The sequence below is a fragment of the Oratosquilla oratoria genome, chromosome 3, assembly GCF_046742065.1.
Source record: "Oratosquilla oratoria isolate Oo_2021 chromosome 3, ASM4674206v1, whole genome shotgun sequence".
NCBI lineage: Eukaryota > Metazoa > Arthropoda > Malacostraca > Stomatopoda > Squillidae > Oratosquilla > Oratosquilla oratoria.
Window position 1 is genome coordinate 78747807 of NC_134779.1, and position 27203 is coordinate 78775009.

Here is a 27203-nt window from a genome sequence, read left to right on the forward strand (position 1 = left end):
CCCCCAAACTCCTGGACCTTGGTTTTGGTCCAGAAGATCTGGAGTCCAAGCGGTCTCGCCCTCTTGTGCAGTGATTCGAGAGCTGCAGCCAAGACCTCCAACGTCTCCACAAGGAGGACAGTATAATCAGCAAGGACAAAGTCACTGACCTTAGCCGTTGTCAATTGATGCTTCGTAACGACTCTGATCGACAACTCTGTCCAATACCCAGTACATGCAGGTATTGAAAAGTATTAGGGCGAGGACACACCTTTGCCTCACTCCTGAATTAACAGGAAAGAAGCACGCCTTGCCCATACTTTACAGCACTCTCTACCCCCAGAGTATAAGCTAGACATCGAACCAATAACCCCCGCAGGAGTCCCACGGGTCCACATAAGATCCCAGAGCATCCTACGATGCACCAAGTCAAACACTTCCTTGAGATCAACATTAGTTGCAAGAAACCCCTGATGAAACAAACGTCGGCGTTCCACAAGAATACGAAGCGCTAGGATCCGATCACTTGTTGACTTACCTGACGTGAACCCAGATTGCTCAGGCCTCTGAAACTTTAACAGATGTGAACGAACCCGTGTCAACAACAGATAGACATCTTACCTGGCACACTGAGCAATGTAATACCTCGGTAGTTGTTGCAATCCCACCGGTTCCCTTTCCCTTTCCAGAAAATATTACCAGACAACCATACAACAGACAGTGTATATGATGGTGGTTGGAGATAAATGAGGACCGAACAAGAACATTTGTATCACCAATATCCCAAGATGACGCCAAATATGCTTCTTGCACAAAAATATTGCGAAGTAATTTCAAAGTCATTCATTAAAACAAAGTTTTCTATATCCACCTAAATTGACATAAAAGAAAACGTACATCGGGATGAATAAAACTAGAATATTTCTTTCTGTATAACTAAACAGGTACATTCTCGTCTGTTACACGCAATGGTAAAATAATGCACGTGCATACGATTTCATTTATCTCTACAATGATTCAATTAAGTAAAGTGATATGTCATGACCACTGAAATGAAAAATGATGTAAATCATCAATGGAAATAAGTCCGTTAGCTTATTAAGATTGAGCTTTTTTGAGTAATCCCTAGTATATTATCATAGTGTTAGATACAACACATTCTATATTCCTTATATTTGTTGATAATTTCGTTTGTACTGGTTATTGACTTGAATTGTTTGTACAGTTATTCTACACTAAAATTCCTGAAAACATTTGTGAGGATATAGCTGTAAAGTTATTACACTTATATAAGTTATCAAAGTATTGATACATATACTTTATTCATTATTCAACAGTCTTTTCTGGTTTCATTGATTCTGTTATAACTTAAGTTTCCATCCAGAGAAAAGTAAATATATGAGAATTGACAACACTAATTAGTACAAGATTATGGCTATAGAGTATAGGTACCATGTACAATGAAATCAGTAAAACCAGGACAGAAAAGGATATTGGGGTAGTCATTGATGATAATCTTACGTTCTCTGATTATCTGGCAGAGAAGATAAATAAAGCCAATAAGATTGTGGGACTTATTAGAACTTTTGTACACCTAGAACCAGTAGTTTTTAAACCTCTTTTCACTGCCCTGGTCAGACCACAATTAGAGTATGCCAACTAGATATGGTGCCCATATCTTATTAAGGATATTGAAGCACTAGAAAACGTGCAAAGAAGGGCAACAAAAAAATAGTACCGTGTTGTAAAGAACTACTTTAAGAAGAGAGGCTGAAGAAAATGGATCTGCCTACCCTGGCATATAGGATATCCAGAGGAGACCAAATTGAGACTTTTAAGACAATAACCAACAAGTATGACAAGGAATGTACCGAGGGTCTCTTCAGGATGAGGGAAGAAAGTGCGACGAGAAGCCATGAAAAGAACATTTTCAAGACTAGATTAAATCGTATCAAGTACTCTTTCTCGGACCGAATGGTTAGTGTCTGGAATAGTCTGCCAGATAGGGTAGATGATTCCGAGACAGCTGTGCAGTTTGAAGCCAGACTTGACAAATATTGGAAGGGTCAGGAACAAAAATATAGTAATAGGGCAAAAATCAATACAGCACGCTACCACCAGCCACAAAGTGTCCTGGCTATCATACTGGAGCCACAGGTCCTGTAATGGGTCTCTGTGAGTAGGCTACTTCGCTCACCGTTGTATAACACGAAAGTTTACGGATTGTATACAACCTCAGGATTCACTGGTGTTGTGTTAACAGCATCAATGTAAACAAAACTAAAACTAGGCACGTGTCGTGTATCTATTAATGTAGTTCTCTGAAGAATTAAAATGGCATCTGTTAGGCGACCAGAGCATCAAGCTCCACCAGATGTGGTATTGTATATCTTATTGTCGTTCTGGCCGATATATTTGTATTTTGTAACATATCCTATGAGTGCAATTGTTATCATCATCATGCCTATCCATAATCCAGCTTTGTTATTTATGCAAGAAGCTCGTCAAACATTTTCGTTTTTATCCAATTTTGTTTTAAGTATTCAATAGAGAAAATTCAGCATTTTAATGATTGTCTTTCTTATACTCATCCTATAGTAGACTGCTCCACAAATTTGAAATTATGTAGGTTGAAGGTCCCAGCTGGTGACCCAACTTTAGGTACTTAGTACTTACTTTTGGTAAAATTTTACTTTCGACCTTAGTTTGAATATAGCAATACAAAATTAAATAGTAATTTTGTAAATTAAAATGTATCAACGTAATATGCAATTTTGTGTGCGGAAATGAAAATAAAAATACGTTGCTACAACAGATTTCTTAAGTAACGAAGTCGTGTACGACGAATGGTACGCCATGTTTGTTGTGGTAGATGCCGACGTCGGAGAAATGAAAGGACGATAAATTTGTCTAAAACTAAACTAACCTAACCTAACCTAACCTGTGTTTAATAAATCATTACCTGCAAATTAGATATCATCCGGCTGGTCCTTGTCGTCGTTGTCGTGAGAGACGTTGGCGGGCTTTTCAACCACTCTCTCAGCTTTTGTATGGCTATATTCCTCCAATGGTCGAAAGTAAAATTTTACCGGTTAGTTTAGTTTACTTTACTTTACTTTAGTTTAGACAAATTTATCGTTCTTTCATTTCTCCGACGTCGGAATCTACCATAACAAACATGGCGTACCATTCGTAGTACACAACTTCGTTACTTAAGAAATCTGTTTTAGCAACTTTTTTTATTTTCATTTCCGCACACAAAATTGCATATTACGTTCATACATTTTAATTCACAAAATTACTATTTAATTTTGTATTGCTATATTCCAACAAAGGTCTAAAGTAAAATTTTACCTTACTTTCTTATGGGCACAAAATTAAAAAAAATCCTTAAATTATTATTGCATATGAAAGACAATTTCATTAGAAGCAAAATACTTTTGAATTTTTTTTAAATAGCTTGAGAAATAAAGGAGATACGATTTTTTGAATTATCTATTTATCCCGAATTTTTGGCTAGACTTTACTAGGTAGGTCAAACACCACCAGAGGCGCCACCGTCGATGAGGAGCACAATAGCGCGTCATTTTATGCGCACGCCATGCAAACGGCCAAATTTACATACCGCCGTATATTTCATTCATACAAATGTTATGCGAGTGTATATACTACGATTGTAGTAAATTTCAAACAATTACATCATCAGTTACATTTCGGTACATAAAAACATAAGATAAACATGGCGGCTTGCATTCAGCAGTAAATCGAAAATTGGTTTATGTTTCAGCATAAAAAATGAGCTAAATAAATTCAGAGTGCGGGCAACTAACTAAAAATAACGAAAACTATTAGTCTCGTGGATTATTCTTATACCAAAATAAAGGCAGCGTGTTACGGTAGAGCTGAGAAATCGGTGGTACTAATTAGGTTTTTTTCTATCGGGTTGGATTATCGGATAACAACATCAACATTCATCCTGCCATCTTATCAAACTTCACTATTAAGTTTCTTACTATTATGTTATTAGTGTAATAGACTTATAGTTGAATTATTTGAACTATTTTCTTTAAAATGTGTGATTTTCATGTAATATGATCAAAGAGAAGTTACGTTTTTATCCTCCATAATATTACGGACCACAGCTACGACTCGTCCTGCCCGCTATCTATGATCACTGGTGGTATGGATCAAACTACACTATTAAGTTTGTTACTATTGTGCTATTAGTGTAATAGCTTGCATATAGTTGAATTATTAAAACTATTTTCTTTAAAATGTATGATTTTAATGTAATTTGACGGTATTCGTAGCTGTGGTGGGTGATTTTGCAAAGGATAGAAACATAATTCTATGATCAAATTACATGGAAATCACACATCTTATAGAAAATTGGTCAAATAATGCAACCATATACTAAATTTTTATATAAAATTGTGCCTGTCAGTAAAAACCGTCATTGTTTACATTTGATCAGCGATTAGTCAGACCACATGTTTCGGCCCGATTTCCTGGGAAAAAATAGGCCCGATTTAATTCCATTCAAAATGCAATATCTCGAGAACTAGGACAGCTAGATGGATAATTCAAATTGCATTATACTCATAGCGACTTTTTGCATCCCATGAGAACTACTTCAGCTCAAATATTAGGAATTTCATTTTCATGTTGACCTAGCTAACTTTACCATAGCAAAAGCTTAGGTATTTGTTAACTTGTGTACATGGCCTTTACTTCCTCTTCAGGAGGAAGGACAGGAGAGGACAGAAGATAGGGGTGAATGGAGAGGGGTTGTGTATAGTCTATAGATGATGCTGTGATGCATGAGGGGGAGTGGGTGGGGGATGGGGGGTGAGGAACTATGTATGAGAAAAAAATTGACACAGCCCGAAGGGATTTCTCCCCGTCTTCTCCTTTTCTGCATAGGGGGACGGAGAAGGGGGGGGGGGTCGCCAAATTTATGAAGCGGCCTTGCTGTGGATGTGCTGTGTCTTGCGACACTGCTTCTGACCCAGGGCAGTGGATAGGATGCAGGGATGACCCGTCATCCAGGAGGTGCCAAGATAAGAGGGAGGAGGGGAGTGGAATATATAGGAAATGAAAGGGGTGTGAGTGGTTTCTATGCCTTTTTCTTTTTTTTCGTCCCCCCCCGTGTATGTGGAAAAAGCCTTTGGTATATGTATGTATGTGTACATGGACGCAATATAGTGTTAGAAAATTGAATATTAATTTTGTAAATTACAATACATGAATGTAATATGTAATTTTCTTGGCAGAAATGAAAATAAAAAATACCTTGCTACAACTAAATAAACTAATGAACGAAGTCGCTAGCATAGGATTGGGATGCCATCTTGTCGTTTGTCAATTGATGGCTGCCCAGTCCAGTTGAGGCCTGGTGTACACCCTCGGTACTTCCGCCAGTACCTTGCGAGGTATATATTCTTGAAGGAATGCTATGGAGTTGAAATCCATACATTCCTTCAAACTATGAAAAACTATATACCCTGCAATCAGAAAGAGTGATTGAACAGGCTGCCAACATTCATGATGATGACAACAACGATGATGATCCGGATGACCTTAAATTACAGGCACCGATTTACTAAATACACTTTAGATTAGGTTAGACGAATTTATCATCCTTTCATTTCTTCGGTGTCGGCATCTATCATAACAAACATGGCATACCATTAGTTCAGCACGGCTTCGTTACTTATGAAATCTGTTTTAGCAACTTTTTTGCTTTTTATTTCCTCCAAGAAAATTGCATATTACGTTGATACATTATAATTTACAAAATTAATAATTAATTTTCTAATGCTATATCTCGTTCATGTACACAACTAAATATTTACCAAAGGTTAGAATTAAGGGTGGTAATTTATAAAGATTTTGGTAAAGAAATACACAAACTCTAAACCACTGGTCCAATTTTATTAGAATATGTAATTCTTGGGCTTTATGGGTCAACAAATTACCTGAGCATGTCAAAAACAATGTGGAACATCTCCATCATACCATATTTGCCTTTTCATGGCAACTATTAAGTTGCCAATCTAGAGATGATCATCAATATAATCCAAACTCTTGGCCCATTTCACATGTAACTTGGCATATGAAGGTTTTATGGGTCAACAAATCATCTGAGCATGTCAAAAACAATGCAGGACCTTTCTTTTATACTATTCTTACTAACACCTATCATGTTGCCATGGCAACTATTGTCAATTTAGAGAATCATCCATAAAATCCAAACCCCTGGCCCAATTGACATGCAACTTAGCATGTGAAGGTTTTATGGGTCAACAAATCATCTGAGCATGTTAAAAACAATGCAAGACCTTCCTTTTGTACTATTCTTACTAACACCTATCATGTTGCTATGGCAGCTATTGCCAATTTAGAGATAATCATCCATAGATTCCAAAACCCCGGCTCAACTGACATGCAACTTGGCATGTGAAGGTTTTATGGGTCAACAAATCATCTGAGCATGCCAAAAACAATGTAGGACCTTCCTTTTGTATTATTTTCACTAATACTTTTCATGTTGCCATGGCAACTATTGTTAATTTAGAGATAATGATCTGTAAAATCCAGGCCCCTGGCCCAATTGACATGCAACTTGGCATGTGAAGGTTTGCGTTTAAATTGGTAAAAATTAGTAAAATTTTGATGAACTGGGCATACATTTGCTGAACAAGATAATTTGAATACCCTGCGCATGCGCTGAACGCTGCAAGCATTCAAACTGATGCATACGTATTCCAATGGGTCGCAAAAGATGGTCATGTAAACAGTGCATCCACGATGGTGGCACCACGCGTGGATTCGCACGTACCTACAACTTCCACCTCGACATGAGAGGCACACAAACACTTGCTGCAGCCACCACAAACACATCACACCCGCTACACTACATAGCAGAACACCCACACACACCAAGAAACATTAAAACTACACCCAAAGACCTTTATTACACACAGATACTCTCTTCTCTTCCTCCACAACCACCAAATACCAGCCTCCGGAAACATATTCATAATCATATCACTCACCGCTCCATTAACACACTGAAAGACAACACACTGCTGCATGCCAGACCCCCTGATATCCACCCTTCTGAATCCTCTCTCCCACGAAAGGACAGAGTCCACTTGGCCAGACTGCGATGCGGTCACCACCCAGCACTTCTAAGCTACCAGAAGAGGCTGGACGACCGTGTTGTGAACAGCTGCCCAAGATGTAACACTTCACCCCATACCATACAACACATAATGGAAGACTGCATTATACACAATCATGCACGCAAACAACACAACATACACTCTATAAAGGATTTGTGGGAAAACCCAGTTTCGGCTGTGGCCTTCCTTGGGGAGACGGGACTGCTCGGACAGACAGTCTAGGGAACGACAACAACAACAACAACAACTTAGAATATTTTCCATAATATAGGCATAATAATTCACAAAAGTACATGAAACCCATACTTACTTGATCTAATTGATCCGGTTAGGTGGATTTGCCATCCCACCAGGTCAATATGTTGTGTCAGCCTCTAGTTTTCCTCAGACTTCACTAGGGAGTTTGGTTAGGTACTAGCACAAATTTTTCATATTTGATTTAAGTTACCTTAAATTCTTACTGCATATGAGAGACCATTTCATTAGAAACAAAATACTTTTTGTATTTTTTGAATAGCTTGAAAAATAAGGGAGATACTATATTTTTTTTTCCCAAATTTTTGGCTAGATTATTGTAACAAAAGGTGAGAATTAAGGGTGGTTATGGTAAAATTTTAGTTGTGTACACCTATGCAATATAGCAATAGAAAATTAATTATTGATTTTGTAAATTATAATAGATCAATGAAATATGCTATTTTCTTGGTGGAAATCAATAACAAAAAAGTTGCTAAAACCTATTTAGCATGAAAAGAAGAAGACTTGGCAGTGGATGTCTAAACAAAGAAAAGACAAGATTAATGGTGGTGGTGGTGGTGGTGTCAGTAATTTATTTTACTGTGTTTAGCACCAGAGGGGTGGGAAAGCAAATTGTTACCAAAATATATAATTAATCTTTAAAATGATATACAAGACTCGCCTTTTTCTATTTGCCATCAAGTGTTTATATACATTACATTATGCAGCCCAAGAAAAATGATATCACAGAAACCATACATTTGTGAAAGGTCTTCATTTAAGACAATTTGATGTAATTAACTAGGCATGTTGTGGACCTCTGCAAATAAAACCAAAATTATATCATCAGACAATATATACATATAGTTTCTTACTGTAAGGAGATTATTTTATTGAGATACATTTTTTTTCTTTCTTTCTTTCTTTCTTTTAGGAATATCCCCTGTGGGGCTACAAGGAGAAGGATGCCTAGTCCCAATCCCCATTCCTTCTCGCCTCTTACAAACCAAGTGGAATTACTTGGTGGTACAGGGTATGTACAGGAAATGAATATTCAGAGAAATTGTACAGGACAGTAACAAGGGGTTGGGGGACAGCATAACAGAGGAACAGTCGTAGTATAAAAGTGTCATCATTTTTCTATGAACAGAGTTTTCCTCTATCACAGCCAAAATGATGTGTGGCTCTGGTCCGTAGGGGTGTCCCATATAGACCCTAAAGTATCAACTGCATGCCACTTTGCCACAATAACATGCAGCTAATACCCCAGACAGGGTGGGGTGAAGTGGGCTTTGGGGAAGAGGGGAATGTCTGTTGAGGAAGGACGGGAGAGGACAGAAGACGGGTGAATGGAGAATGGTTGTATATAGATGATGTTGTGATGCATGAGGTGGAATGGGTGGGGGGATGGGGGGTGCGGTAGTATGTGTGAGCAAATTTTGACGCAGCCCGAAGGGATTTCTCCCCGTCTTCTCTTTTATGCATGGGGGGACAGAGAGGGGCGGGGGTCGCCGATTTAATGAAGTGGCCTTGCTGTGGATGTGCTGTGTCTTGCATCACTGCTTCTGACCCAGGGCAGTGGACAAGGTGCAGGGATGACCCGTCATCCAGGAGGTGCTAAGATGAGAGGGAGGGTGGAGGGGTGTGGAGTGTATTCAGGGATGGAATGGGTGGGAATGATTTTATACCTTTTCCTTTTTGGCTACCTCCCTTGTAAGGGGGAAAAAGCCTTGGTATATGATGTACATTCTTCTTAGTAAAAGAAAATGCTTGTGATATAATAGTGCTATTTCATTTTTTAGCTATAAAATTAATACACCCAAAACAAGTATATAAATTTTGTTATTATTACACCCATCTGCTCCAATCCCACACTTAATTACATATTGCAGTCCAGTCCTTGACAACTCTATGCTGTGTTTACTTGCTGGTGCTCCATGCATTGACTAAGGGTAGACTGTGGTGGAAGTCTGGTCGGGTCAAATTTAATTCGCTTTTATTCTCGTGAAAGCAAAGATTATGTCAACAACCCTTCTTAAGAAAATATGTTTTAGATCAAGTACTTGTCATATTTAATTAATTAATTATACATACATATATATACCAAGGCTTTTTCCCCCTTTCAAGGGAGGTAGCAAAAAAGGGAAAGGCATAAAAACACCCCCACCCATTTCATCCCTAAATACACTCCACACCCCTCCCACCTTCCCTCTCATCTGAGCACCTCCCAGATGACGGGTCATCCCTGCACCCTGCCCACCGCCCTGGGTCAGAAGCAGTGTCGCAAGACACAGCACATCCACAGCAAGGCCGCTTCATTTAATCGGCGACCCCCCCCTCTCCGTCCCCCCTTGCATATAAGGAAAGGACGGGGAGAAATCCCTTCGGGCTGCGTCAAAATTTGCTTACACATACTACCTCACCCCCACCCCCCTGCTCACTCCTCCTCATGCAATCATAACATCATCCATACACAACCATTTTCCACTCACCTCTGTTTTCCGTCCTCTCCCCTCCTTCCTCAACAGGCATTCCCCTCTTCCCCAAAGCCCCCTTCACCCCATCCATCCACCTCATCCTAGGACGTCCCCTCATGTTCACTCCCTCCACATCTGCCTTCCATACCTCTTTTACTAGTCTTTCTTCACTCATTCTTTCCATGTGTCCAAACCATCCCAATATTCTTTCATCAACCCTATCTCCCAGCTCCTTTTTCACCCCTGTTCTCCTCCTCACCTCCTCATTTCTCATTCTATCCAACCTAGTAACCCCCACCATACTTCTCAGACACCTCATCTCAAACACATTCAAACTCCTTCTCTCTTCTTCTCTTATGTTCCACATTTCTGCCCCATACATAATTAATTATAAGGACAAAAATGATGCACCTTCCCAGTTGGGACAGTTTTATTGATGTCAAAAATAAAATAACACCATTACTTGTTCCAGTGATTTTTTAAACAAAAAATTCTAAAAAAATATATATACAGTAGCCGTGAAAAGTTTGGGCGCAAAATTATAGGCGCCCCAACTTTCCCCTAAACTCAAAACATGCGAAAAATACAACTTTCCACCCAAACTTTTCGCTATTTTTCAATGCTAGCGTTTGTACCCATATTTAGCCGAGACAATACACACTATTTGGCAACTCTGTTTAGGCGCACTCGATGTCACATGGAGTCACTTTCTAAACATCTCTCATGGAGAGTAGTCTTTTTTTTGCGGTGGTCTCTGTTTTTGTGCCTTGATATCTCCGTAATGGGAAGTGGTAAAGAGCTGGAAAGAGACACAGTTGTTACAATCATAACCCTCTATAAGGAGGGTTATAAGTGTAAAGATATTGCTACTCGTGTGGGAATTGGAGTGCGTCAAGTGCAAAAGTGGACCAAGAAATTTCGAGACGAAGGAAGTGACATCATTCGTACTCCAAAGCATCGCTCTGGTCGGCCAAGGAAGATATCAAATCGTACTTCTACGGTTCTAACTGCCTCCTACGGTTATTAGGAGGCAGTTAGAACCGTAGAAGTACGATTTGATATCTTCCTTGGCCGACCAGAGCGATGCTTTGGAGTACGAATGATGTCACCTCCTTCGTCTCGAAATTTCTTGGTCCACTTTTGCACTTGACGCACTCCAATTCCCACACGAGTAGCAATATCTTTACACTTATAACCCTCCTTATAGAGGGTTATGATTGTAACAACTGTCTCTTTCCAGCTCTTTACCACTTCCCATTACGGAGATATCAAGGCACAAAAACAGAGACCACCGCAAAAAAAAAGACTACTCTCCGTGAGAGATGTTTAGAAAGTGACTCCATGTGACATCGAGTGCGCCTAAACAGAGTTGCCAAATAGTGTGTATTGTCTCGGCTAAATACGGGTACAAACGCTAGCATTGAAAAATAGCGAAAAGTTTGGGTGGAAAGTTGTATTTTTTGCATGTTTTGAGTTTAGGGGAAAGTTGGGGCGCCTATAATTTTGCGCCCAAACTTTTCGCGGCCACTGTATATTGCAAGAGCTAAAATAGAGGAATGACAAGAGATTACCATTGAAAGCCGATATTTACTGAATTGTTTTCTCCATGGTGCTTTTCCACACTAGCATAAGCTCTTTTCTTTTTTGGAGCAGTCATAATTTTTTCTGATTTCTTGAAATATGGACATAAAAAATACATGTAATTTTAATGGTTTCTTTTTATTTTACAGTATTACAATGATGATGAAGCCCGCAAATATACTCAAAAGTAAGTATATTAAAAAACATTTTTCCATGCCATTAACCACTTCGGTATGATGACGCCTTCATAGGTGTCATGAGGCATGAGTAGGTACACAAGGATGCTGGCATTGGTGTCTTGATTATATTAATTTTTTTGTAGTTGTACATGAGTTACCCCCAGATTCTGTGAACTGGTTTGATCATGTTTTCTGTTTATTATTACTCAGGGTAAAAGAAAATGAGTAATACTGTAGCGTGATACAAATTACATATGGCAGCCAATGCTGCACATTAGTAGTTGAGTCATGCTGAAGTGGATAATAATGTCTTTAGATTTCTTAATTCAACTACTATTTGAGGTAGTATTAATCTAGAAATTGTCACCACAAAGATATGAAAATAGAACACAGCACATCCTCATAATAGTTTTTGAACTTGTGCAAAATTATCACTCCTTCCTAATTTCATAAAATTTTGCAGTCTGGATATACCATTTTGGGGAATGATCTTAATTTGTTACATTTTTGTTCAAACATAAATGATACATACGAGTATGTTGTTGCAGACTATATGTAAATAAGAATAAAGTACAATGTACTACAAGGTATTTTTACAGCACTGCACTGTACTAGTTAAGCCAGGAGATGAAGCTTGGAATCAGACTGTATCATTGTTTATGAACTTCCATCTTACATATTTATCTAGGTTCATTATCAGTGTGTAGTTCAGAGGGAATATGTTGTTCATTATGTGTGAAATTTGCTATAATGGGGCTCATTATATTTTAAGGTTTACTATATATAAAATGTCATGATTTAACTCATTTTCATTATGATATACTGGTGCTTCTAATCTTTTGATAGTATAAAAGGACCAATGACAAATACCTGGAAGTGACAGTTCTGCATGATGGATATTGAAGGAAATCATATTGCTGCTTCCTGTTCTCAAACTTTTCATTACCTCCATCTTGAGGTGCAGTCCCAAGAGGGTTACACTCAGTCCCTAGACCAGGCCCAAGATATTGCTGTAAACTTTGACTATTACCTCCACCTTTTCACACAAGGAGTGGTTAAAATCTGAAGCTACTGTAAATTAGTGACAGTCCCACAATATTACACTATAGACAGCAGTCTATTGTTTCCTCTCAAAGAGATCTATGTGAGGGCTTGAGGACCATTGCGTGCCACTGTGAAACTGCAGATTTAAAGTCAGTGAAACTTAAGATGCCATTTATTATCATTATGACCTGCATGTATTAACCTCATTGTGAGTGTAGCTACATATATATATTTTCTCAATCCAGTTCACGAGTAATTGAAGTGCAAGAAAAATGTACGGAAAGAGCCATAGAACTTTTGGCTCTACCTGAGGATGTTCCTGCACTACTACTAGATCTAGGCTGTGGCTCTGGACTCTCTGGAGAAACAATAACAGAAAATGGACATATGTGGATTGGCATGGATATCTCCCAAGCAATGTTGGGTAAGAATTTTTTTTTTTTTTTTTTTTTCTCGGGAAATTGTTTGCTATTTTCTGAAATATGGACAAAAAAAATGAAGTAATGAAACACTTTACCAAACTGATTCTATCCATTGACAGATGTTGCCATTGATCGGGAGGTAGAGGGAGATGTGATGTTGCGGGATTTAGGTCAAGGTGTTCCATTCAGAGCTGGCATATTTGATGGTGCCATCAGTATATCAACTATACAGTGGCTCTGCAATGCAGATAAATCTCATCACAGTCCAGCCAAGAGATTGTATAAATTTTTCATGACACTTTATGCTTGCTTGGTAAGTTTTAGATAATGGGAAATAATTCTTATATTAATTTGGTAATATTTATTAGATATTTTGTATATATGTGGTTTATATACCTTAGTGTCAGTTATATCAGTAATCACATATTTGTATTATGCTTCAGTTGTAATATTTACTGATTACATTGTACATTATGCATTTAATGTTGTGTGGTTGAAACATTTCAATTTTTTGATATGCCCATATCTTGTAAATACTCATATAGGTATGTGATTAAATATATTCTGATATTGGAAAATATAAGTAAAGGCTGAATGTCTCAATTAGGCTCGAGGAAGTCGGAGTGTTTTCCAGTTTTATCCAGAGAATGATGCTCAAGTAGAATTGATAATTTCTCAAGCAATGCGTGCAGGCTTTACTGGTGGTCTTGTTGTGGATTACCCAAATTCATCCAAGGTAATTATACTGCTTTGTGGTTGCAATTTTAATTACAATACAGTATTACCAATCATGATTGACTCCTTCATCACAGATATACTTTACATGTTTTACTGTAGCTAGCAAGTAACAGAATAGAATTAATTGAAAAATGTGTAGCCACAATTCCAATATATTTGTTGTGGTTGCTTTGTGGTTGAAATTTTAATTACAATACAGTATTACCAATCATGATTGACTCCTTCATCACAGATATACTTTACATGTTTTACTGTAGCTAGCAATTAACAGAATAGAATTAATTGAAAGATGTGCAGCCACAATTCCAATATATTTGTTGTTTCAGCTTTCACCAAATTGAAATGAAGTTGGAAGTTGGACTGTTATCTGTGTAGTATTAGTATGGGTCTTTCTGTCTTCCCAACTTATAGAGGGAGAAGGGGAGCAGTCACCAGTTTTCAATTCTTCTTAGTGTGAAAAAGTGGAGGAGGAATTATTGAAGTTGTTAGAGATTATGGGCCTGGTCTGAAAACCAAGCACCCGTCTTTTAAAACTATACCTCCAGGTAGAGGTGAGGGTGTTGACAGGTTTTGAAGATTGCTAGTCAGGAGACAATATTTTCTGTTATCTGTCTTGCAGGACCATCACTTGCAGGTATCCAATGTTGGTTTCATTAGGATTTAGTTATGCATGAATTTGTATTGTCAGTGATTATATTAGAAAATTTACTTCTATAAATGAATCTTATCTCATGATACCAGGGGTGAAAGTAGCAGCAGACTGGAAGTGAGTATTAAGGGAGAGAGACTGGAGGAAGTGGATAGTTTTAGATACTTGGGTGCGAACGTGGCAGGAAAGGGAGGAGTGGAGGTGGAGGTAGAATGTAGATTGAGAGAAGAGAGTAAATGCCTTGGTGGATTAAAAAGTGTAATGAGAAATGGACATTGGGGAATGGATGCTGAGAGGAGATTGTATGAAGGAATGATTGTGCTGACAGCACTGTATGGGGCAGAAACATGGAACAAAAAAGAGGAAGAGAGAAGGAGTTTGAATATATTTGAGATGAGGTGTCTGAGAAGTAGGATAGGGGTTACTAGGGTGGATAAAGTGAGAAATGATGAGGTGAGGAGAAGAATGGGGGTGGAAAGGGAGCTGGGAGATAGGGTGGATGAAAGAGTATTGGGACGGTTTGAATGCATGAAGAGAATGAGTGAAGAAAGACTAGTAAAAGAGTTGTGGAAGGAGTGAACATGAGGGGGTGACCTAGGATGAGATGGATGGATGGGGTAAAAGGGGCTTTGGGGAAGAGGGGAATGTCTGTTGAGGAAGGACGGGAGAGGACAGAAGACAGGAATGAATGAAAAATAGTTGTATATGGATGATGATGTAATCCATGAGGTGGAATTGGTGGGGGGAGAGGGAGTATTTATGAGGAAAATTTGACGCAGCCCAAAGGGATTTCTCCCGATCTTCTCCTTTTCTGCATGAGGGGACGGAGAGGGCGGTTGCCAATTTGATGAAGCGGCCTTGCTGTGGATGTGCTGTGTCTTGTGACTCTGCTTCTGACCTAGGGCAGTGGACAAGATGCAGGGATGACCCGTCATCCAGGAGGTGCCAAGATAAGAGGGTGGAGGGGAGTGGAGTGTGATAGGGATGGAATGGGTGGGAGTGGTTTTTATGCCTCTGTTGTTTTATCTACCTCCTTTGGAAGGGGTAAAAGAGCCTTTGGTATATGTATGTATCTCTTGATACCAAACAGCATTTCATAGATTCAGTGACATATCAGATTATTTCATTTAACAAAGTTGAACCCTGCACTCACTGAGTAGAATTTTTAGTCAGTTTATACCCCAGTAGAATGAAGTGTACCCCATAGCCAAAGCAGTTTATTATGTACTTTCTGCAACATACACCTGTGATATACACATACACTATATTTATCTGTATACCAAGGGCTTTTTCCCCCATATAAGGGGGATGACTTAGTCAAAGCATACACCCAATAAGTGGTCGACCTAGACCCCCAGCCAGCACAGGGACAGAGTGAACAGATTCCATTCAGGCTGGAGTCTGATCTTGATATGTATGATAGAAATATATAACAAAAGACACAGTGAAATCCATAAAGTGTAGGGTGGCATTGGAGCGGTTAATCTTACTTTTCTGATATTATCTTTATATTCTATTCAACAAATGCTTAATTAACCCTTCTACTGTTGTCATGGTTATGAGGATAGTAGTCACATTTCTGAGGAATAAGCCAACAAGGGAATCCTGCAAGTGGTGTATGTAATCTGGATGGTAGAACCAACCCTTTTGCACATCTTTAGAATTCATCAGTACCCTCCCCTCCATTGCTGGTGCTTGGTCTGGACAGGACCCTAGAACTCTCTGTCATCTTTGACTTCCCTCCCTCCCCCTGGCAATTGGTGATATAGAAACAGATATACACTAAAACAACAGTCCAAAGTTTATTCCCAGAGAAATCTATGTGAGGGTCCAAGGGTTATTTTCATCTTTGGATCTGCAGAGCTCTTAATAAAACTTAAGGGAACACATTACGTATACCGATTAGTATAGTAGTAGTACTATGTTTTGTATATTTTGTTATTCATTATTGATATGGATATTAGTTTTCTTTATGATGTAAGTGTGTTCTTTTCTTGACCACCCATCCTGTAAGGTGGAAAGGGCCTTTGGTAGTAATGAGAATTGTGGTCTCAAGTTTCACTGACTGAAAACTCAAGCTGAACTGGACTGGTCCTTGGGCCCTCCAGTAGCTCTCTGGAAAAAAAATTAACTGTTGTCTTGTGTTGTATTAGTGTTTATAATAGTTGGGGGAGTACAAACCATTGTGAGCTCTCCTTATGTGAAAAGGTGGAGTAAATGCTGTCAAGTTGATAAGTTTGGTCCAGACACCAAACATCAGCTCCTCAGGGCTGCACCCCGAGAGAGAGGTAAGGGTGCTGATTAGTTTTACAGAGGGCCAGCTGAGAAATAATCCTCTGATATTCATCTTGGGGGACCATGACTAGCATATACCCATCATTGTGCCCAGGATCTTGAGGGTGGGTGAGTAAATTGATATTGTTATCGATAATGTAATTTGTGTATCATTACAGGCCAAGAAGGTGTACCTTGTGTTGATGACTGGAGGAAACTCCCAGATGCCAAGTGCCCTTGGTGATGGAGATGAACAACGCACTCAGGCACTTTACCAGCGCAGGTTAGAAATGGCTGTACACAATACATACATATACCAAGGTTTTTTTCCCCCTTACAAGGGAAGTAGCCAAAGTCAGGGGCATAAATCCACTCCCACCCATAACATTCCCACATACTCCACACCCATTGACCACCCTTCCCTGTCTCTTTTCTTGGCTCCTCCTGGATGACAGGTCATCACTGCATCTCACCCACTGCCCTGAGTCAGAAGCAATGCAGCAAGACACAGCACATGCACAGCAAGGCCACTTCATTTAATCGGCAACCCCCCTCTCCATCCCCTCGTAGAGAAAAAGAGAAAATGGGGAGAAAATCCCGTCAGACTGCATCAAAATATCATTCACACATACTCCCTAACCCCTCATCTCCCACCCACACCCTCTGAAACAGACAAATGGGTATTGGTTTCCACTGGGTGAAAGTGGTAACTTAAGGAGGTCAATAACTATTATGTTGAATGGTATGCAAGCGGTAGGATAAGTTAAGATGGGAACACAACTGATGATGTGACCTTTGTGTGACACGCAAGAATGACTAGTATCAATGTGGGATTGTATATCCTTCCTCATGGTTAACCAGAAGTAATGCAATCTGGCTTGTGTAACTTATTTCTCCTTGCCAGGGTGTGTGGCAATGAGGGAGTCATGAAGGAGTTTCAGAATTTCAGGAATAAGGTCTGTAGGGACTAGGAGCTGAAACACTGACCAGTTGGGTTCATATTTGTTTGTTAGTGTTATTTTGTGATAGAGTATGTCATCAACTAGCGTGAAATTGTTGAGATTCAGAGGGAAGTTACATATCAGTTGTGTTTTTGTAGAGGGTCTGATCTTTGTGGTGTAGCTATGCACGCTTGCATAAGAGTTACTGAAATGGGATTTTGAGCAATGGTCGCGATACAGCAACTGAGAGTGTATGCTACTAGGCTTGCTTTTCCCTAAACAAAATGAAAGGAGGGCTTGAACTCCTGTATTATGAGGAACCAATGAGCAAGTTTTCCTGATAGATTCTTTCCTTTGAAGAGGTGATTGGTTGATAGTCTGTGTATATGTGTATGTGGTAACAAAGATGATCTCTTTGAAGTGTTTGAGGGTGTATACTATGGCTAATGCTACTGTGTCTGTGACTGAGTAATTTTGTTTGTGTTTATTGAGTGTGGGCAAGCATATGCAGTTGGGCTGAGTGTTGAGTAGTGTTGTTGCATGAAGAATACACCAAGTCCAGTGTAGGACATATCTGTGTATATTGTGAAAGGAAGCTTGTGGTTTGGGAAAGCAAGGACAGGTGCTGTGGTTAAGGCTCTCTTTAAATCAGTGAAGGTTTTCTCTTGGTCAGGTGTCCAAATGAAGGCGGGGGCTCTTTCTTAAGTAGTGAAGTTAATGGTGCTGCTATACCAGCATAACCTTGAGTGTATTGCCTGTAAAAACCTGAGAGACCAAGGAATGAACATATGTGGTCAACAGAAGTAGGGTGTGGAAAATCAATGACTGTCTTGACCTTGTCCTGAGAGGTCAAAGTTCCTTGTGAGTTAAGGACATGCTCTTCTCAGAGCCGATGCCAATGTCGATTACTATTCTTTCTTAATTGCTGATACTGATGCTGATTCCACTTTATACAATTACGGTATATCAGTTTTTAATATAAAGTAATTAAACTATGATTTTTACTTGCTTTGTAGTCAATGTAGATTTATACATGCCAGTTGTTGAGCTGTTGGATGCTAATGACTGAATGAACTTAATGAAGTGCTTATTGATTGACCACTTTATGATTATCAATGTATGATTGTTTTATTTTCTTTTGGTTGAAAAAGAGGTTAAAAATGACCTATTTCATAGATTTTGATGTAACTATTAACTTTAAGTAACTTGAATCATTTAATGCATGGTCTTAATACACATGTGCATTGTGCAAAATTTATTGATAAATTTCTGAATCCTAACACATAGTAAAACCTAAACCTAACTCAGTTTGACCCATGGAATGTGTGAAATGCCTTTCTCTCTCTCTCTCTCTCTCTCTCTCTCTCTCTCTCTCTTTCTCTCTTTCTCTCTTTCTCTCTCTCTTCCCCCCCTCCCTCTCCCTCTCCTCCAAAAGCTGTATCTGGGCATAAAATCCTAAAAAGAACAAAAAGCTCAATGACACTTTTTTTGACATGCTGACTCACCTGAGTAATGCCTCATTCCATGGGTTAATAGTCCAAGTTAAACATTTGCAAATTGAAGTTCAAGAGCATCAATTTCTCCCCTGTTTCTGGAGTCAAATGGTTACAGTGTGGGGTATAGACATTACCACCAATGCTGAAGAGACATTCACTCTCCACTGAAGATGGTGGAGAGCACAGCAATTTGTTGTCAACTTTTCCAAGTTCGAGTTATAAGTTGTGGTCGTCTGCACCAACTCAAGGAATCTGAGTCACGTGGTTTCAGTGGGAGGGAGCAAAATTGATCAACTTTGCTTTGTAGTGTCAGAACAGATAAAGATATTTTTTGTTTATTATTATCATTATTATTATTATTATTGTTATTATTTTTTTTTTTTAAGTTTCACTTTGTCCAAATTTAACTCATGTGATTGTGAATTTGAGAGCAAATCATCTAAACAAGAGTCAGAGTCATAGCTGTCATTGTCAAAAAGCATAAAGATGTGTTGTTAATTATTTACTTGTCAAAATACATAAAAATCTTTATAAATGATTCATTTGGTCATAAATTGCTGTGGAGTAAATGGGAGTAAATCTGTCCACTGATTCTTTGCACTTATAAGTGGGTAAAATCGACCTAGTCCATGGATGCCCAGATGATTTACTCCCATATTGCTCTCAATTTCTGTTGTAGAAACTTTGCTGTTTAGAAATAAAATTAGAAAATATAGAAATATAATAAATACAAAAAATAAATTAAGAATTAATATAATTTGCTCTAACATTTACTCCAACTTCTGCTTCTATTTTAAAAGTTTCTCATTCTCATGTAGGCAGATCTTATCACCTCTGCATATTTTCAGAACATGTGTTATGGCACTAGATGACAGTGTAGGTTTACCACTACCACAACATACTCCTAGCCACCTCATTCCCTACAGTTGTGATGCTATGTGACAATAAAATAAAGCAATAATTATTTGGTAGTGGTATCTCATATAGCACATAATGCTGCATGGCCCTATGCAACCACCAGAACAATAGGTGAATTACTGAATTGGTATCACCAAAAAAAAGTGCCAATTCTTGCCAATGCAGATTAATCAGCACACCTCTAAGTGAGACTGTGTTCCAGTGAAACTTTGTTGTCTGAGACCCAGTCAGAATTTTTGAGGCTCTCAGTTCGCTTTTAAAGGTTGAAGCAATTTTTACAGCTTTCTCTTTGGTGTGGTGTGGTCCATGATTGTATGTCATAGCCAATGAGTATAGAGGGGAAAGTGATCCAAGTGGCTCAAATGATGCAAAGGACTTCTTAAAGTGCTCTACAAAATCATGATAAGACTTTGTTTCCTCTAAAAGGTCAGACTGAATGACATCACCAGGAAATGTGGTAGTTTTGTCTATTCTGGATGTTAGAATGGATATTTTACCATTGTTGTCTGTGATGTTATGTGTTATTTCTGATTCAACCTCAAAGAGGAAATTGTATACAAGACTGTTCTCCCATTAAGTGTGTTGGCATGGTGTTTGTGTGGCAGGTGAATTATTCAAAGAGCTGTTGGCAGAAGGAGGGGACATGTCTGGTGTTTTGCAATTCAGAGAGTAACTGCCTCCTAGGTGATACTTAGAATGGAAATCATATCTACTTAACAGGGATGTAGTTTGGTTCTTGGGTTGAGGATGCAATGGGAAAAATTCAATGTGAAGTGTTGCACTGCTGTAAACAGAGGTAGGTTTAAGTATATTCTTATGGTGTGGTTAGATCTGGTGAGAAACGCAAAAATTGACAAAAATGAAAGGAGATATATGCATGAAAACCCAAAAAGAAGACTAGCAACAGAACTTGTATGAGAAAAATATTGATGCACTCCAACTGGTGGTGGGTATGAACCTAGATGCAGGACTGGTGGAGGAGATGGTGCTCTCAGGTGATTACGACAGCTGTTACAGTGTTGTGTGGTCCAAGTTGCTGGTGGCGGTAGAGAAGGCAGAGGAGGCAGGATGCCTGTACTTGTAGTCACTATATGGGAAGTTGCGTACAGAGGGGGAAATGGCTTGAGGGTGGAACAGCATAGGAATGATGCTGGGCAATGGGCAGCATAATAGAATGGGATGACAAATGTAGTTGAGGCATAGTGGAAGGGGAAACTTGCCCTACATTAGAATGGGGAAGTGGCTGTTTGGTCAGCTCTCCAAATGTATCTTCCCAGCACGTCAAATCTGCTTTTGTGCCTTGTAGGAATGTGGTGTCGAATCCCAGGGAAAATGTAGCATCAAATCCATGAGATGCCACTAGAATGTAGAGTAGGTTGTTCTACATTTGTTGGAGGCATTAGAGATCAACTATTTGTGGTTCTTCTATTTATTGCATCGCCTCTGTGACTGGTGGTTTTCATCAATGGGGCTGATGTGGAAAGTGCATGGCAGTTGCCACCAATATATTACACTTACAATTTTAAGTGTGTTCTGTCTATTTACAAATATTTACATTATGGAGCTGAGTATGGACACTTAGTATTTATTTTGACTCCATATAAATTTCTATATACAAGAAGTGATGAATTATAATAACTGATATCATTTATACTGTTGAATCTGCCAGTTGAGATGCAGGTGTTCTTGGCAGTTACACCTCAGATCAAGCCAACTTGACCGCGGGTCACATCACACAATAGGTGGTCCATTGAAGCTTGCTGCTACTGCGAAAATCAGACATAGAGTAGGAAATGCATGTACATGAACACACTTGTATAGAATGAATAATTCTCAGGGAAGTTCAAAAGAGTACCAGCAACACTCCACTGTGCTCCTCACCTTGTTTCTCACCCTATCCAGCCTAGTAACACCTACCTTACTTCTCAGACATTTCATCACAAACACATTTAAACTCTTCTTCCCATATGTTCTATGTTTCTTCCCCTAACAATGCTGTCAGCACAATCACTCCATACAATCTTCTTTTAGCATCCATTCCAAATGACTATTTCTCATTACACTTTTTAATCCCCCAAGACATTTGCTTGCTTCTCCCAATCTCTATCCTACCTCCACCTCTAATCATCCCTTTCCCACCACATTTACGCCCAAGTATCTCAAGCTGTCTGCTTCCCAGCCTATCTCCCTTAATACTTACCTCCAATTTGCTGCCATCCCCTCCCCTTGAACATCTCATCACCTTACATTTACCCACATTTATCTTCAGCTTCGTTCTTTCTCACACCTTCCCAAACTCTGTCACAAACTTCCTTAATCCCTCCTCAAATCCTGCTACAAGCAGTGTCATCAGCAAATAACAACTAGCTTACTCTCATTTTTCTCCATTTTCTTTAACCATTTCCAATCCCAGGCCCATTACCCTTGTATTTACCTCTCACACCACCCTATCCATGTATACATTGAATAGCCATGGTGACATGACACAGCCATGGTGAAGTCCCACCTTTACCTCAAACCACTCACCCTCTTCATTCCTAATTCTAACACAAGCTCTACTACTCTCATAAAAACTCTTGACCGCTCTTAACAGCTTTCCTCCTATCCCATATATCTGCAGTACCTCCCACAGTGCCTTCCTGGCTACCCTGTCATAAACCTTTTCCAAATCCATAAATTACAAAAAAAAACATCCTTACCTTTTCCTAAAGCTTTCTCACATATGTCTTACCACATAAATCTGATATGCTCAACACCTAATTTCTTGAACCTACACTGTTCCCCACCAATTACTCCCTCTGTTCCTCTCTTAATCCTCTCATTCAAAACCCTCTCATAAGCCTTCCCAACTACACTCAACAGAGTGATCCCTCTGAAATTACTACACTCACACTTGTCCCCTTTTCCCTTATAAAGTAGAACTATAAAGGCACTCCTCTAATCCTCCAGCACTCTACCTTCTTTTAGACAAACCTTAAACAACCTCACCAGCCAATCCACCATAACTGTACCTCCCTTTTTTATACACTCCACATGATACCCATCTAATCAAGGTGCCTTACCTGCACTCATCATTTTAATAACTGCTTTCACCCATCTTTTCTTATTTCTCCTCCATTTTCCTCATTCATCACTGTCATTTTCTTAGCACCTCCCACTGCAACTACATTTCCTTTCCTATCCTCCTTCACATTTAGCAACTCACAAAAATACTCTGCCCATCTTCCTCTTACCTCTGTTTCTTCCATTATCATCTCACCATCTGCACCTTTTACCTTTTCTTTACTTGATTTACCTCCCCTCTTCTCTTAAGTTCCTTCCAAAACATCTTTTTATTGCTTTCAAAATTTTGTCATACTCTTCCCCCATTTCACATCTGCTCTCATTTTTGCCTCCTTTATCTTATGCTTTACTTCTCTTTTCTTTATACCTCTCATATGATTCTCTTATCCTATTTTGTAACCAATCTGTGAATGCTCATTTCTTCTCTTCTACAACCTTCTTTGCTTCATCATCCCACCTCACACAATCTTTCTTTCTATTTCTTCCCATCCTCCTTGTTCCACACACCATTTTTGCACACCTTGTGATTCCCTTATTGAAACAACCCCACCCCTCCTTCACTCTCTCCCACTCCTCTCTCACCTTCTTCTTTTACTTCTCCTTTTCTTTCTAATTTAAGCAGTTTACTCTGAGCACCTCCTTGCCCTTTGTCCTTTTCCTTTTTCTCCATCAATCCTCCACTCTCACCTTACCTTCTACCAAAAAATTTTCTGATATTCCCCTACTCTCTCCCCTATGAACATAGACATCCAAAACCCTTCCTACTCTTCTCCTGGTTACCACAATATAGTCCATTAACCACTTCAGTACAAGTCAAATTCTCATGCACAGCATCGGCTGCCATGTGTACATTTCATCACATTTCTCATATTATAAAATATAAAGTCACTACTGTATTAGTCATTCTGTTTTACTCTGAGTAATAATAAACACAGAAAACATGATCAAACTAGTTCACAGAATCCGGAGGTAACTCATGTACAACAACAAAAATATGTAATCAAGACGCCGATGCCACCATCCTCATGTACCTACTCACACCTCATGACGCCTATGTAGGCATCATCATACTGAAGTGGTTAAAGCCTTATCTACCACCTTTCTATCCACCACCCTCTCCCATGTGTACTTATGCTTGACTTTTTTTTTCCTAAACACTGTTAGCTATTATCAACTCTAGATACATCACCATCAACTCTCCACTACAATTTTTTCTTGGCACTCCACACTTCCCAACCACTCTGTCTATTAGTTCATCTACCCTAGCATTTAGATCTCCCAATACTACAACATTGACATTTCTCCCTAAACCCTCTATGATTACCAGTCCCTTCATTCCACCTTATTTAGTCACCAAGGTCCTGAAATAGTGAGATAGTGGAAACATATATTTTGTTATGGGTGGCTATCTTGACACAGTCTCCTTCACCCACTTTTATAGGTGGATTGATGCTTTTGAACATACAGTTTTTAATTAACTGTATGCCTGCTTATTTATATTAACATTCTGATTTTTTTTTTTTTTCAGGGAACGAATGAAGCATATGAGAGGGAAAGATTCCAAAAGGAACTGGATTCAGGCCAAGAAGGAGCGTAGGCGCCGCCAAGGCAAAGATGTTAGGCCTGATTCAAAGTATACAGGAAGGAAAAGAAGTGGAAAATTTTAGAGAATATTGTAGTATTATGTAATAGGGAAGTTATTATTTGCTATGTATACAAATTGAATATTAATAAATGTGATCTGAACTTTGATTCAAGTGTTTGTACTTCAGAAATATGTGTAATGATAGATGATTTTCTGTAAATTCCTTAAGCAAGTAATGTTGAATTAATTAATCAATCCATTGCCCCTGCTCTCTCTTGCAGGTGACCCATAACCCACAGGAGGCTGGTGTCCACTGGTTCACCCCTTCAGTTACTCAGTGAAGATGGTGAAGTTTTGTATATTAAATATTTGAGTAGGGACTAATGATAGGTACCTACATATGGTGGCCCTGCAAGATGTACAACAAAGCTGCCAATTTTCAAACCCTCATCAACCCTCTCACACCCATTAGGAGGTGCAGCTCAGTGGGGCTGACACCCAGTCTCTGGACTGGGGCTAAGATCTCTTATCAATTTTTCCTGTATTTCTTGCACTTTTTCACACATGGAGAGCAGACAACCAACAACTCCTCACCTCTCCCTACAACTTTCAATCAGTGACATTTGATGAAACAAAGACAACTGTCCAAAATTACTTCCCAGAGAGATCTGTGGGAGTTTCCAAGGACTGTTGCTAGCAACTGCAGCAAATATGGGGCTGCATGTTTTCCATTTAGTGAAACTCAATTGATAATTGTGTATTGTGTTATATCTTTTCAGGAGCAAAACTTTTAGTGTGTGTATGCATGCATTCACATAACTAATTGTTTTATACATACATATACCAAAGGCTTTTTCCCTCTTACAAGGGAGTTAGCCAAAAAACAAAGGCATAGAATCCACACCCACCCATTCCATCCCCACATACTCCACTCCCATTCACCCCCTTCCCTTCCTCTTATCTTGGCTCCTCCTGGGTGACAGGTCATCCCTGCATCTTGCCCGCTGCCCCGGGTCAGAAGCAGTGCCACAAGACATAGTACATCCACAGCAAGGCCACTTCATTAAATTTGCAATCCCCACTGTCTGTACCCTCGTGCAGAAAAAGAGAAGAGAGGGAGAAATCCCTTTGGGCTGTGTCAAATTATTTTTCACACATACTCCCTCACCCCTCCATCCCCCACCCACTCCCTTTCATGCATCACAGCATCATTCATATACAACTATTCTCCATTCACCCCTATCTTCTGTCTTCTCCCATCCTTCATCAACAAACTCTCCCCTCTTTCCCAGTGCCATTTTTATCCCATCCATCCATCTCATCCTTGGTTGCCCCCTATGTTCACTCATACCTCTGGCTTCCACAGCTCTTTTACTAATCTTTCTTCACTCATTCATTCCATGTGTCCAAACCATCCCAGTACTCTTTCATCAACCCTATCTCCCAACTCCCTTTCCACCCTCATTCTCCTCCTCACCTCATTTTTCACTCTATCCATCATAGTAACCCCTATCATACTTCTCAGTCACCTCATCTCAAACATGTTAAAAATCCTATCTTATGTTCCATGTTTCTGCTCCATACAGTGCTGTTAGTACAATCACTCCTTCATACAATCTCCTTTTAGCGTCCATTCCCAAATGTCTAGTTCTCATTACTCTTTTTAATCCCCCAAGGCATTTGTTTCTCTCAATCTACATTCTACCCCCACCTCCACTCCCTTTCCCGCCACATTCACACCCAAGTATCTAAAACTATCCACTTCCTCCAGTCTCTCTCCCTTAGTATTCACTTCCAGTCTGCTGCCACTTTCTCCCCTTGTACATCTCATCACCTTACTTTTACCCACATTTATCTTCAACTTCATTTTTTCACACACCTTCCCAAACTCTGTCACTGACTTCCTCAATCCCTCCTCTGATCCTGCCACAAATGCAGTATCATCAGCAAAAACAACTTGCTTATCTCCCACTTTTCTCCATTTTCTTTAACCATTTCCAATCCCTGTCCCATTACCCTTGCATTTACCTCTCATACCACCCCATCCATGTATTAATTGAACAGCCAAGACAACATAACTCATCCCTGGTGCTTAAAGTGGCATTGTTGTTAGACTTCACTGACAGTTCGGACAAAAGGAACTAGAACCTCAGTTTATTGGATGCCAACATCATATTCCTGACGTGGTTCTACAGCATGTGATGGATTCCTTTTTCTCAACAAAATCATGGTTACCCAGCATCAATTATTATTTCATTCCTGATGTTTTGGCAAACTGAGAACTTTCAAAAAAGTTATTCTGGTATAGAAATGATGCTAACACAAGAAAAACCTGGATGGAGAGATATTTCAGGTTTCTTTGAATTCTGCGAAGCATATAAGTACTACCACATGGAGTAAAAATGGCCTCAAATGAAATGGGGGATGCTCCCT

General features: G+C 39.3%; 1 protein-coding gene across 1 annotated transcript; it reads left to right on the forward strand.

The window, feature by feature from the left end:
* The first annotated feature begins 2204 nt into the window (after positions 1-2204).
* Positions 2205-24937, forward strand: LOC143023918 (putative 18S rRNA (guanine-N(7))-methyltransferase). Its single transcript, XM_076182592.1, has 7 exons — positions 2205-2358; positions 11611-11648; positions 12930-13108; positions 13226-13419; positions 13714-13842; positions 16947-17050; positions 24714-24937. The coding sequence occupies exons 1-7, from the start codon at positions 2314-2316 to the stop codon at positions 24850-24852; spliced, it is 828 nt and encodes a 275-aa protein (XP_076038707.1). The 5' UTR covers positions 2205-2313; the 3' UTR covers positions 24853-24937.
* Positions 24938-27203: the final 2266 nt, after the last annotated feature.

Coding starts and splice junctions, on each gene's coding strand:
- LOC143023918 (XM_076182592.1), top strand. CDS start 2,314: ATGGCATCTGTTAGGCGACCAGAGCATCAAGCTCCACCAGATGTG. Junction 11,649..12,929: donor GCCCGCAAATATACTCAAAA/GTAAGTATATTA, acceptor TTCTCAATCCAG/TTCACGAGTAATTGAAGTGC. Junction 17,051..24,713: donor CAGGCACTTTACCAGCGCAG/GTTAGAAATGGC, acceptor TTTTTTTTTCAG/GGAACGAATGAAGCATATGA.